This window comes from Bombus affinis, chromosome 1, assembly GCF_024516045.1.
Source record: "Bombus affinis isolate iyBomAffi1 chromosome 1, iyBomAffi1.2, whole genome shotgun sequence".
NCBI lineage: Eukaryota > Metazoa > Arthropoda > Insecta > Hymenoptera > Apidae > Bombus > Bombus affinis.
This window is the reverse complement of record NC_066344.1, coordinates 7,193,927-7,206,904: the sequence shown is the minus strand read 5'-3', so window position 1 is coordinate 7,206,904 and position 12,978 is coordinate 7,193,927. Positions and strand designations below refer to the sequence as shown.

Sequence of the window (12,978 nt, the reverse complement as noted above, 5' to 3'; positions counted from 1 at the left end):
TCAAGATCGTCTTGAAAGCATCGTCTTATCTCCAGATATCAGTTTGCAATTAATTGTATCTGCAATTAACAACCTAGCTACGTGTCAGTTGTATCAAATTGTATCAAGCTTTCGAAAGTTGGATTAAAGAGCAATACTTCAACGATTCCGTAGGATCGTTAGGTTTTCGACGTCAGATTTATTCTTTGTTTAATCTTATTCTATACAGCAGTTTAATGCAGTTAATTAGCAGTTTAATTAACGTCAGACCAGACTTCACTTAGACGATACTTTCTATGTATTTGCATAATAAGAATCAAACCTGAAGCTCACACGTTTAATGTCAAACATTCGAGTGTTCTGCGTTTGGCGAAATAAGATGCAAGCGTTTAGCGTTTCATTTAAAGTTGAATTTTCATAGACGACTCTTTGGCCGGTAGAACGGTTAATGAAAGACGTCCGATTCTTTCCCGTTCTTTATCTTTCTGTCAACGTATAAAACGCGGCGCGTGTTCAAGAACACATTGCGTGGCTTAGCTGGTTAAGTTGATGAGAGACGTGTCATCGTAAATTATCGAGTAGGAGCTGTGACGCCTTTCGAAATATTACGTGTACACGTCTCGTGTCATAGTATTATTACGGTGGCAATTTAGCTGGTATTCGTTGTAATATATTGTAAACTTGATCTTAAACTTGATCCTGTGCCGAGGTGATGTCTATCGCGTGAATAAGTTTGAGGCAAGAATGTACAGCTAGCGTAACTAATATAGCGAGCTCGTATAGACAGCATGAACCTTTATTAATTTCTAACTGGCACTTAAATTTGTTCATTTTTAAATTCGACAATTCGGTTAACGAAACAAACTATTTATTAATTAATGTCTAACGATATACAGAATCTCTCATTATATTTGAATTGCTTAAATGTACTGCCAATCTACTGCCATTAATTCTCTTCCATCATTTCAAGAATTCGATAGAATTCTATCTATCGACAATGTGATCTAAACTAAAATCTATATTGTATACTGAGATTGAAAGGTAAATGCATTGTAGACAGGAGAAAAGAATCTCCTTCCCCGAACTACTCGTGATTTCTATTCTCTGCGATGGCATCGTTTCACCAGAATCGAGGTGTACCCTTTCACGAAACCGATCCGTTCAATCGTCCAAGAGGATCCAGAGGGAAGATCCATAGAAATCGTGGCCGTAAGACGATCCATCGTTCTAGGATCGTGTGTACCATACGCCAGACTATAGGAGAAAGGGAAACCGATCGCCTCGCCTTGTAAAACGTCCATACTCGGCTGGACCGAATTGCGCGTGCATTCCAACGATAGACCGGGCGAAAACAAAAACGAGCAACGCGTTACCCTTTTTTAACGCGGATCGCGAAACCGTGACAGTGAACTCTCTACTCGAGGAATTTCATTCTAGCCAGGTGAGTTAGGCATGGGCGTGAATATGGGTCCGATACGATCGGTGATATCTTGATGGCTGACGAAAATTTTACAAATGACGAAGGATGGTGGAAAATAGTGTTCAGTGATTTCAGGGTACAGGGGTTTGTTTATGAAGCATTGGCAACAAAATCGTAATTTTTTGTTTGTTTGCATGGGAAGTTTCAAATAAGTTTTCGATTATAGTTTTCGTCTTTACTTCACTATGACCATAGTAACTATTGTATTATACAATGTAAAGTTGTTCGTTTTAAGTAGCTTCTGTGTCAGAAAAACAGAGAAAGTGTGAAGTGCAATTTGAGAACTCCGTGAACAGAATAATAATAAATAATGATAGTATAAAGAAGAAAATTATAGCGGTACAAGGAACGATCATGAACCGAAATCCACAAAATGGTTTTCGGATCAAACGATTACTCAATCTTTACTCGGATTCCTTTTTTCGTTTCCTCTTTATAAATAGTCAAGTATATTAAGAACCAGCGTGCAAGTTGCAGACCTTCCCTTCGGATTTTAATAAACGATCAATTAACAATCAACGACAAGCTAGAACAATTTATGCTCGATTATTTTATACAAGTTTCGAAAATGAAAAGCCTGCGAATCAAGTAGAGCATTGTAAGAAAGCCAATTTTCATATAAATATCAATATCAAACAAAATAGACACCCTAAATCTTGCTACCAGTAACTAAGAAATAAAAAGGAAATATTTTACAAGGAAATTACCACGCAATTGGTAGGTAATTTAGAATTAAAAATCTACCAATTATATGCCAATTGTCCAGTGACAAAACTTCCTACAGTGTTTCACAGAGTTTAGATTCTACTCTATTCACAATTTCCTTGTTTCCTCCCTGTTCCGTTTTTCTTGACGTAATAAACCGTAATTAAGCATAAAATTCGAGCGAAACCTCCAAGTAATAATACGCTTGTCGTACCACACCGTGTGAAACCAGGAAGTTTTTCCCCCTCTGACTCACAGTGAGCTCTTTAAGCAGCGTTATTACTTTTATTGGATTTCTAATAACTCTGTCCGAGTCGATCGTTCGTCGAGACCGATAGAAAGCGATAGTGTCGGCCTCGAGGACCTTGATCTTCGTTCGATCGTTAAGCGGTCATCCGCGAAGCGATAAGATATTTCGTCCGATGGAATTCGCCAAGATCGATCGCAATTTCGCGTTCCACGTTACCACGATCCTCGCGGTATTTGTGGAAGGATCGCGTCTGTATTTGTAGGTATGTATATTTTATAGCGCAACGATTTCTTAGATTTCTTAGATTTCTCTGTTGCAAACAGCGTTACTCTCACCGCGAAATTTGTATCTAGCTATGGAGTAACTTTGGAACGAAGAATTCTAGCGGATGATTCTCCACTTTCGTGCTTGTTAAATTGCGATCGCATACCATCAAATGCAATTTATTTTCTTCTTCTTTGTATTTTTATAATTGAAGTCGTTGAACTCGTAAGGCGAATAGTGTCGTTCGATTGATTTAATATAAGCGCGGAAGAAAGTTTTCTTTTCTTTATAAATTCTTCGAGCGCCCTTCGAGTGATCCGAAAAGTAAGATTCCATGGAATAGAATTTCTTTTCACGCTGAATTTTTGCTTTTGTTTTAATTTGCTCAAGTGAAAATGAAGTAATAAACGTTGCGAAATCTTGCAATCAGACTTTCAGTATTTATTATCGAGATTTTACCCAAGCTCGGAATAGTCGTGTTAGAAGAACGTCGTGGGGGATGATTAGAAAGCGATCGTTACAGCTCCTAAACGGAGATTACTTATCCGTAAGATTTCACTGTTACCGCATTATCTACGAATGATAAGCACGCGTAAATCTTGTTATACACTTTTTCAAACTTTAGTTATATCTAACAGATGTTAACTAATTGTCAAGAATTATTTTCCATCATCTTTCACCCTCAGCGAATTTGTTTTTGAATTTCATAGTGGATATAATGGAACACAGTATGAACTAGATTACAAGTTGATACACGTTTTTCCTTGTGAAACATATGATCATGATTTCATCGATTTTTCAAGATGGTTGGAAATGTTTGATCGAAAAACGACCATCTACGAGACTGAACTTTCAACGTGATCGCTTTCACTCGTTTATCTATTTTCCTGTTAAATATAACTGAAAAGTCTTGTGTAAATTTCGAAAATTTGAGTGAAATAAATAATTGGGAAAAGAAAGACGCGTGTTTTTTCTTAAAAGCCTGAAAGTAACAAAGCTGGAAGGTATATAACGCGATATAAAAAGGAAAATAAATTAAGTGAAAAGCTTTCTAATGGAGACGCGAAGGATGGAACGCACGAGCGACTGATGATATTTCGTCCATCACGAGTCAGTGTCGGACGCTCTGCGAACGTAACTGATTTCTTTTTTTATTCTCCTCGCTTTGACTAGCATAGGGACGAACTACTTTAATATATCGTCTAAAGTGCGAGGACGAGCGTCCTCCGTTTGAAACACGATAGGGATATCGAACGTACACGACGAGTACAGTTTCACAATGGAATTTGAGTAATTCGAGAAACTTTATTCTCAAACAAATTTTAATCAAACTGGTAGTAATGGAGAAAAGAAAGTTCAAGGTATATATGATTCGAAAAGCATCATAATTTTATAAGATAAAATATCAATTCTATAGCGTCAAATGTACTAATAAAATAAGAGTGCCGATGCTAAACTTTCTTTTGCCTATCACTGTAAATACAAAAGTTCAAGGCTACCCAGCTAACCTAATCCAAGCTTCCCACGATCCTATACCCACGTTTCCCTCGCCACGACCCTGAATCAACAGACGTATTCTCACATTCGCTCCGCAAGTGCGTGTTATTCTCGAAAATGTGGAACGACGGTCTCGTTCTTGTTGGTCGCGTTTTGGAAAGCACGTCGGTATCGATGGGGCGCGGTCGCATGACTTAACACTCGTGGAGTCGCGTTTTACTCGCGTCTTAGGACACGGTGCGCCGGGTGAACGCCTAGGAGAGAAGAAAGTGTCGATTTCCCCCGAAAGAAAAATACCCCCTCGTCGGCGTGCTCGACTGTCCGTTTCGTATCGGCACGCCAAGTCTCGGCTACCCAATCCGTTTTCATCCTCGCGGAGATTCCACAGCTGGACGCGCGATCTCTTTCCAGGGCTGGAGCCAGTCGGTGGGAGGCGGTCGTGAGTCCACCGGCGATTATGCTCTTTTTATCTTGTATAAAAGAGAACAGTCCTGGACGGACCTCCCGCAATTTGTCCGCACCGGTTGGAGCATACGGAGCACATCGTTTGTATTTCGATTAGTTGCAAGATAACTACGCGGACACTTTACACGTCGTTGTACCCTCGAGTTCGGATTTATTATCGATACGACCACGAGTTTGAGGTTTTTGTTTGATTCGGCAGGTTTTCTCAGGAAACTTGCAACATGAAGTATTCGGTAAGTGGATCTTGATTATTGGTGATTTAATTAACAAAATCAATTTGGCATAAGGTATGAGGAAAGGTTGAAGTAATATTTAGAATGGTAAGGGGTGGTTTGCGAAGGTTGGTTTTGTTTTGTTAGGTTGTGTTAGATAGTTACAATTTCAGTCCTTCTAGTCTGAAGTTTCAATAGGAATGAGATCTCTGTATTTCGTCAGTATATTTGTACTGCTTTTGTAGTGTTTGTCTTTATTCATATTTCAGTATTATAGATCTTTTTAATTTCTCGGTAAAAAGTGGGCTAAGTATTTTTTTTTTTGTCTTCAAGAATACAAATTAAAGTGATGTATGGCTCATCTCCTTCCAGAAATTATCTGATCACCGTATCTTCAATTGCGAATCGCTATATTCATCAGGATTAAATATTTGGATTTTGAAAGTTTGAACTTCTCCAGTTTTCATGATTTATGTAGAATTAAGTAATTTTAGATTGTGGCTAAGTAGTACAAATAGAATGTTTAGTACTATAGAAGAGATTGATTTTAGATTGGCTCCGATGTAGGTTAAAACATCAATCAAGATCAACACACGCCTCCGTACTTTTACATGGAAACTTTTAGTTCTTATTACACGCTCCGCTATCTTTGCGTCGTAGATCGCATGATCGAGCACATTAGTTGTTGCTTATCCACAGAACGGCGATTAATTTTTCTTAAACGCATCTTGCTAAAAATTTCTGTTCGAACAATCCTATTTCTACTCTTAAATTCTACCCTGTAATCGAAAATATTTTTTGCAAAACTCTAGCATCATTGTATTTTGTACTATGTATACGCAACAAATCTTTATGTTCAATAAAATCAACTCGTTCAATCTATTAATCTTCGATCTATGTTTACTACAGGCTTTCTGCATTCTCGTGCTGACAATCAGCGAGCCTCTACTCGTCCAGTCTGCGTAAGTATTCTCGTGACTAAAGTATAACTCTCGTTACCAGACCGTGTCGAGCTCGAACTCTTTATAGCACGACATAACTTACAAACCTTCCCGCAGACCATAATTATTAGAGCGCGGATTTTTACATATTTTATTAAATATTTCACAGCAACAGGGTGTTGCTGATGATTCCACAGCAAACCAGGCGCATGGGACCACCACCGTGGCAATCTTCTTTACCGCGTCCCAGAAAATCGTACGCCAGCGAAGTTCATTATCACAAGTATCATGGTCCTCCCGTACACTATCACTCGAAGAAATCTGTGTATGGAAATTCACCGTTTCCTCATGGAGGGGATGACTTCGATCAAGGTTACGAACATGTGAACCACGTGAACATTCCTCATGGCAAGGGCATCAGTCATGCAGTTTCGTACGGAAAGGGTTACATCCCTTACGATCAGATTAAGGGTAGCGTCTCGTTTAGTCGTGAAAGGTGAGAACGCTGTATTTAAGGATGGTACAGGATTTCATTTCGCATCCTTCTTTCATATGCTTATTTATCTATTCATGTATTCATTCATTTATTTATTTATTTCTTCGTTTCAATGATGGGGATTCGTTTATCGAGAAATATAAGTACATGATATGGAAAGGAAGAAGATAAAGTTAATAATAATAGTAAGACTGAAACACGTTGAAGGTAATAGAATTATAAAAATCGTAAAGATGTGTTACCGAGTATTTGCAGAAAGGTATTTATGATCCATGTTGCGAATCCATATTCACTTGTTCGTATCATTTAACGTTATGGTTCGAGCGCAGAGAAAGAGGCGTTGCCAGGAAAGGAGCGCCCTAGTTTCTAGAATTCTTTCACAAAAGGCCAGACGAATAAAGAGATATATATGTCAAATATACATAGCTAATTTGTGGTTTCTGATTAATTTGCATTCTACAGTAATAAATTAACTGAAGAGTAGTGTTGCAACTAATTGGATTATAATAAAATTATGAATTAATCGCGACTTATTGACATCTAGATATCAAAACATAGGATAAATCAGTTTCAAGTTTGAGTTCTCAGTAAAATAGATGGTACCGTCCGATCGTGCCTGACTACTGGCGGTACATTCTACTGCGGCCAGTAGAACAGCATTCACAATATCAGGCCAACCGTTTCATTTACTCTATTACAACTCGCAGAATTAAATGCAATATATATTCACGGATGAAAGTTAATTGCAATATAAAAATTGCATTTTAGAGGATTCTATAATATTCATAAGAAACAGTATTTTATTTTCTGTATCTATAAAATATTCAGATTACGAAAGGTCAGTTCTTCCAGGAACAACTTTACTATTTTTGAAAACAGTGCTAGTGCGTTTGTCATCTTATTTCGCGCGAATCCGAATTAAATATTCCAATCCAATTAAATATTCCAAAATATATCAACGATTTATCAAGGATATTTGTAGCTGTTTCGATAAATACCTGTCACCGTTGTTTTCTAAGCTTCTACACGAAAATTCAATAGAGTTTCGATAAAGATAAAAATAGATGACTTTCTTGTGTTTTTTTTCTAAACAATCATTGCCTCTACAGTTACACGACTGGAATTGACCGAACATCGTTAAACAATTACGCATTCTTTCACGCACTTTCACTGGTCACACGCACTCTAACTACTTACCACAAATCATTCGAAAGCAGAACAGCGTTTAACTGCCTTCGACGTTCCTAACACCGTTGCTATTTCACTGGCATTCTTTAACCATTACACTCACCGCAGGAATCCAAGCTCCCAAGAGCACAAGTACACGTCAGAATCGGAATATTCATCGCCACCGTTCTCCTCATCCGACGCTCAACATTCACCTTCGTCGTATGAGTCTCCACAGCCAGAGACCTTCTTCCCAGATGCAGAGACAGCCTTGAACTACAATGAGAGGCAAAGTGACCGCAAGAGACTCTACTCTTCGAGATCCATCGAGAAGGACCTCGTTACGAACAATCCGATCGACCTCGGCGCCGCCACGAATAAGGATCAGATACTCCTGCTCCAGCAGAAGGCTACCGATCTCTACAAGAACATCGTTTCTCAGCCGCAAGGTGGCGTCCTGTTACCAGCTGGCATTCCATCGGCCACTATCGGTGGCAGCAAAGAGGGAATCGTGTTGAGAGATACAATAGCTTTAGGCGAATATCAACAAAAGCTCCAAGAGATGACCAAATCCTGGCCACAGTTTTTATCTAACGCGGCTACAACTTTGGGAAACAGTTATCAAAACCAACAGGTTAGCGCGAGTTACTCGACGGGTGGCTCTACAACTCCTGGTTTTAGTGGCTGGTCAGTGAATTTTGCTCAGCCGAAGCAAGGTTACGACGTTAAGGAGGACACTATGGAACCGCCGGTTGATTTTAGGAATATGCCTATTCAGAGTTCGCCTTATCATACGTTCCCTGTTCCGATGAACGTGGTGCTTCCGGCGCCCACGCAGGCGGTTCATGGTTAGATAGATTAGGGTTATTTCGTTAATTTAGTTATTTTTACGGGTATTGTTGATGGAAGAGATACAGCGAGATGATGAGATCGGTTTCGCGTTAAAGTTTGTATGTTTCGATGAAAATTAGTAATTTGATCCAAGATGTATTGGAAGGGATAAAGAATTTGAGACCACGTTTAGGATTGTACGATGTTGGTTCAATTATCTCTTTCATTGTATTATATATTCAAAGAATTTTAAATAATTTAGAACTTGGAAGGCAGATTCCAGGGATACATAATTCGTTACTCTCTAAATCACAATGGAGGAAGAATGCGGGAACAATGTGCGTAGAGGATGAACTTGGGCATCTCGCTTCATCGTTTTCACTAAGTATAATACAATGACATGCATGGAGGACGAATGCACGGACCCATGTGCAATTAGGTTACGACGTGCGGAGGATACGAAGAAATGTTGAAATTCTGTGAAATGATTCTCTTTATTTCAGTTTTGCAGAAATTTTACAAGATCGTCGTGGCATTTGAACTGCATCGGATACCGAGGAGATTAGGTTCACTGACCAGAAAATGTCTCGAGAGTTGTAATTGTTAATGTGTATCTTTATACTTCGATCTGTGGATGTTTAAGGAAATTTAATAATTTATTTGTTATAAATGTGAATGTCTAAATTTATTAATGATTTCGAATATAATAGCACGGATAAATGAAATGCAAGAAAGTTCGCAACTTGTATCGTAGCGTAATTCTCGTATGGCTTCTAATATGTTCCTCGAACATCGGTGAAAGTAAATCTTTCTTTTATTCGCTTCATCTGGAAAGTTGCTCGAAAATTACAAGTTACATTCTGTATCTTTTGTAGCAGACATATACTTGAATGACGAATCGTTTGAATTGTACATATTGGAGGGCATGGAATGACAACGATTTTATGCTCTTAGCGTTAGAATTAATATTATTACATAGCTTAGAATTATTATAATTTTATTATTTTATTATTTTATTATTAGCATCTCTTTTAGCGTTTAGATACTCGACATTTGACATCATTAAATCGATTCACGAACAACAATAACTTGTGAACAACGATTCTTCCACTATGGCATACATACACACCTTGTACATATACGAATAAAATCGGATGCTCTTTCTTTTCCCAAAAACAGAAGGAGATCACTGAAAAAGTGATCGTAAAATTCCAGTAAAAGTGAAATACATAGTCTACTTTCCTTTACTGCTGTAATTGGGATTCCCAGAAGCAAAATTGACCGACTCCACTTTTTGTGAACTTGTCGATTTTATTGCTACATGATCATACAAGTCTCCACACAGGCAAACGTCATTCGATAATGTTTCAAACTGTGTGAATCGTCAAATATCTCTCTTCCGTAATTCTATTACGACCTTGAAATTTTCATGTCTCAATCTCACTCTTAACTTCGTTTTAGCAGATTTTTAATACTTTAAAAAAGATCTCTGACGTAAAATTTCGCGCTTCCATACGTTCTTCAAACTTAATATTAATTATAAATTTTTTAATTGTAAGAAAGAACATAGAGCAACGTGAAAAAACCGAATCGAAGATGAGAAGAACGTAGCAGGGTTACTTTATCAAGTTCAAATACTGTTTTAAAATTCTATGAAAACTATCGAAACAACTACAGGCAAGCGTGAAACAGGCTCAATGTAGTGTCACGGTCCAGTGATCAAGACGGATGAAACGATCGGCTGGCAGCCTCGAACACGAATAAAAGAACGATCGAATGCCACGGTCGCGAGGACCACATCTTCCTCGTTTACTTTCACTCCGAGGTCCGATGACCGGCTGAACGTTCGAAAGTCGAGAAAGTCGCTCTATCGCGCGAGGATGCGAGATCCTCTTGATCTTTTCAACTCACCGCCTCCACCTTGCCTGTCGCCCGATCCTCTCGATTTCTGGGAAGACACTTTATTATTCTGGACGAGTTTGCGTGTAAGCTGAAAGGTCAACGAGCTGGCCTTCCATTTTATTCATGATTCTTTCGCGATTTCAGTTTTCCACGGATATTGCATTGCACGGCAGTATTGCAAATGGGATCAAATTTTTCGCAAATTCTCGAAAATTTTCTTTATTTCGTTGTCCTTTCTCACGAGGAAGAATTATATTTTTCGTTTGAATTTAGACTTTGAAGAAAGATAAAGAACTGCGAAGCGATCTTTTCATGGATTGATCGTGTTGTTCGTGGTATTTTAAATTGAATTATAAACTTTTGAAATTTTCCAAAATGTAATTTCTTTGTCCTGTTTCCTTTGTTACAAAGAAAAATTGAAGACGATCTTCCGAGTCCTAAGTTAAATTTCATATAAAAATCGGGAAAAAAAAATTTTGATTAAAAATATTAAAGAACCATAGCCTTAGAAACTTTCGATCAAATATCAAAGCCCATGAACCATAAGCAGAACTTGATCCGGGCATGAACCAATAAAATGCAAAACTTTTCAGAAATATTTCAAAGACTTTTGATCGATCTTAATCACGTCCCAAATTTATTAATAAATTTCACGGATTTATTTTCATTTCTCCAAAGATCAGAAGCCAATGGATACTTTATTTAATTCGCGAAAATCATTGAGATTATTTACCTTAAACTATTCGTTAAATTATTAAGTTACTTTCTTAAAATTTTCTTAGAATGTTGTAATAGCATATCCACCAAGAAAGTATCAGGAAAGTCATATTAATTCTAAGCTTTGTTACTTTACGATAGAGCACGTCAACATAAATTCTGTTGCGACATAGCTACTTAAGAGCCTGACAAGAACAAACAAATAGTTGTTCATCAAGTACAATTGTCTGAAAGAAAACAGGAAGACAAGAGAGTACAGGTTGAACGAAGTGGCAAGGGCCATTTTCTTCTCTAAATGCTATTGGAAAAGCGGAAACAAACTGCGTGTAATTATTTCACTGTAGTAAACGTTGTTCCACGTACATTTTTCGCGTCATCATCACGGCCACTTTGCATTTCGTGGGAAAGCGAAATTTTTCTTTCCGGTAAATTTACCGGAACACGTGCAGTTTCTATTTGAAATGGAAATGATCAAGGAATATCAGCAAGCTGACTCATTCAGGCGCTGCAACGAATGTGCATTCATTCGCCTAACTGATCGATGATTAAACCAACGAATTGAATTAACGTCGTTGAAAGTTTTTGACGGTGTTCGTCTAGCAAAATGCCAGCGATTATATAAAGTGAAAGAAGAAAGTTTTCTAAGGGGATGCTCAGATGTTTCCTTGAAATTCAATAAACTTTTATTAGCAATAAAGTTGAACATTTTAAATATCGAGTACTTGTCCACTTCTGCTAATGTTTCGTAATATACACAGATGATTCAAGAGTAACTTAAGTGAAATATCTTTATCTTTATTTTCCCACTTATTTTTGCATACAGAACAATCTTCTGCCTGCATCGTGGAAAATATATATAGCAGAGTACAGAAACACAGTCGAATTCTAGTTCAATAAACCCATCGACCCCAAAATTTCTCCATTCTTAACTTTCTTCGTCGATCCACAACCACGTAGTTTTACCCGGAAGAATTGCTGGCGGCTAAAGTACGAACCTCGTACCAGACAAATCAAAATGAAAATCACGTGAAATTTGATACGTATGTAATTTTATATTTAAAAAGAAAATCGTTCAAATTTCCCCAGGAAATATCATAAATCTATGAAACTCAAAGGAAAAAAGTTATTTTTACTATTTTGGTAGTTTTGCTATTAATCGATGCTTCTGTGAACATCTGTTCGATCATTCTTCTTGCAGTAACACCGACAAAGAAAGATCCTAGAGCGATCTGAAAAATGGCAACGTGCAAACGACACAGGGTAGAATTTCCAATTCTCCCGTCAGGGGAATCTCTCTGAAGACCGGAACACGAAAATGGAAGAAGTGAAAGGATATACTGAAGTTACCTCGAGTGCAGAGTCTCGTGCGAATATTCGATCTCTCCTCTTGTCCCTGCGTTGCGTCCTCGTCCATCTTCTCTCCCTGGTGTTCCCTTTTCCGCTGGCTCTTTTCGTGTATATCTCGCCACTTTCTATTTCGTTCCCTGGCAACAGCCGGTCATTAAAGCGACCAGCGCGCATAAATCAGCTCGTTAATTATCCAGGAACGGAGCCATCATGCGCGTAATCATCGTGCAACGATAGCAAGGTTGCGCGATGATCTTCAGCGATCTTCTGGATCGTACTGAACTTTAATTGTGACAAGACTTCCTGGTTTGTGATTTCTGGGGATTCGTATGCGTACTTGATTATAAGGCAGTTAATGAAGATTAATGGACAATTAAGGAGGAATTATAAAATAAAGATAGAAAAAGGTAGATGTGTAATATAAGATTAGCAGAATAGATAACGGTAAAAATAGAAAAGAAATGGTAAAAGCAATGGGTAGTGTAATATAGCTACATAATAGAAGAGTTTAAGTTACTTCATTTGTAATAAATATGTATGTACATATAGGGGAGTTTGAAAGAGTATGCATATATGTTTGAACAAACTTTCTGTTCAGTATATTCCTTTGATATGATGCTACCTGGTGCTTCTGATGCTACGAACTCGCGAGTCTTTGAGGATTCCTATGCCACTTTTACTCTGTCATTGTAGAGAAGTTGATGGGAATTAGCTGGACGAAGAAA

At 37.9% G+C, this 12,978-nt stretch overlaps 1 protein-coding gene across 2 annotated transcripts; it reads left to right on the top strand.

The window, feature by feature from the left end:
• Positions 1–4,647: 4,647 nt before the first annotated feature.
• On the top strand, positions 4,648–8,963 carry LOC126919032 (uncharacterized). Of its 2 annotated transcripts, XM_050727711.1 has the most exons (5): positions 4,648–4,873; positions 5,404–5,508; positions 5,762–5,814; positions 5,963–6,289; positions 7,586–8,963. In XM_050727711.1, the coding sequence occupies exons 2-5, from the start codon at positions 5,464–5,466 to the stop codon at positions 8,307–8,309; spliced, it is 1,149 nt and encodes a 382-aa protein (XP_050583668.1). In that variant the 5' UTR covers positions 4,648–4,873; positions 5,404–5,463; the 3' UTR covers positions 8,310–8,963. The 2 variants fall into 2 exon arrangements, with proteins under 2 accessions (XP_050583668.1, XP_050583677.1); XM_050727720.1 differs by lacking the exon at positions 5,404–5,508 and having other exon boundaries at positions 4,655–4,873.
• Positions 8,964–12,978: the final 4,015 nt, after the last annotated feature.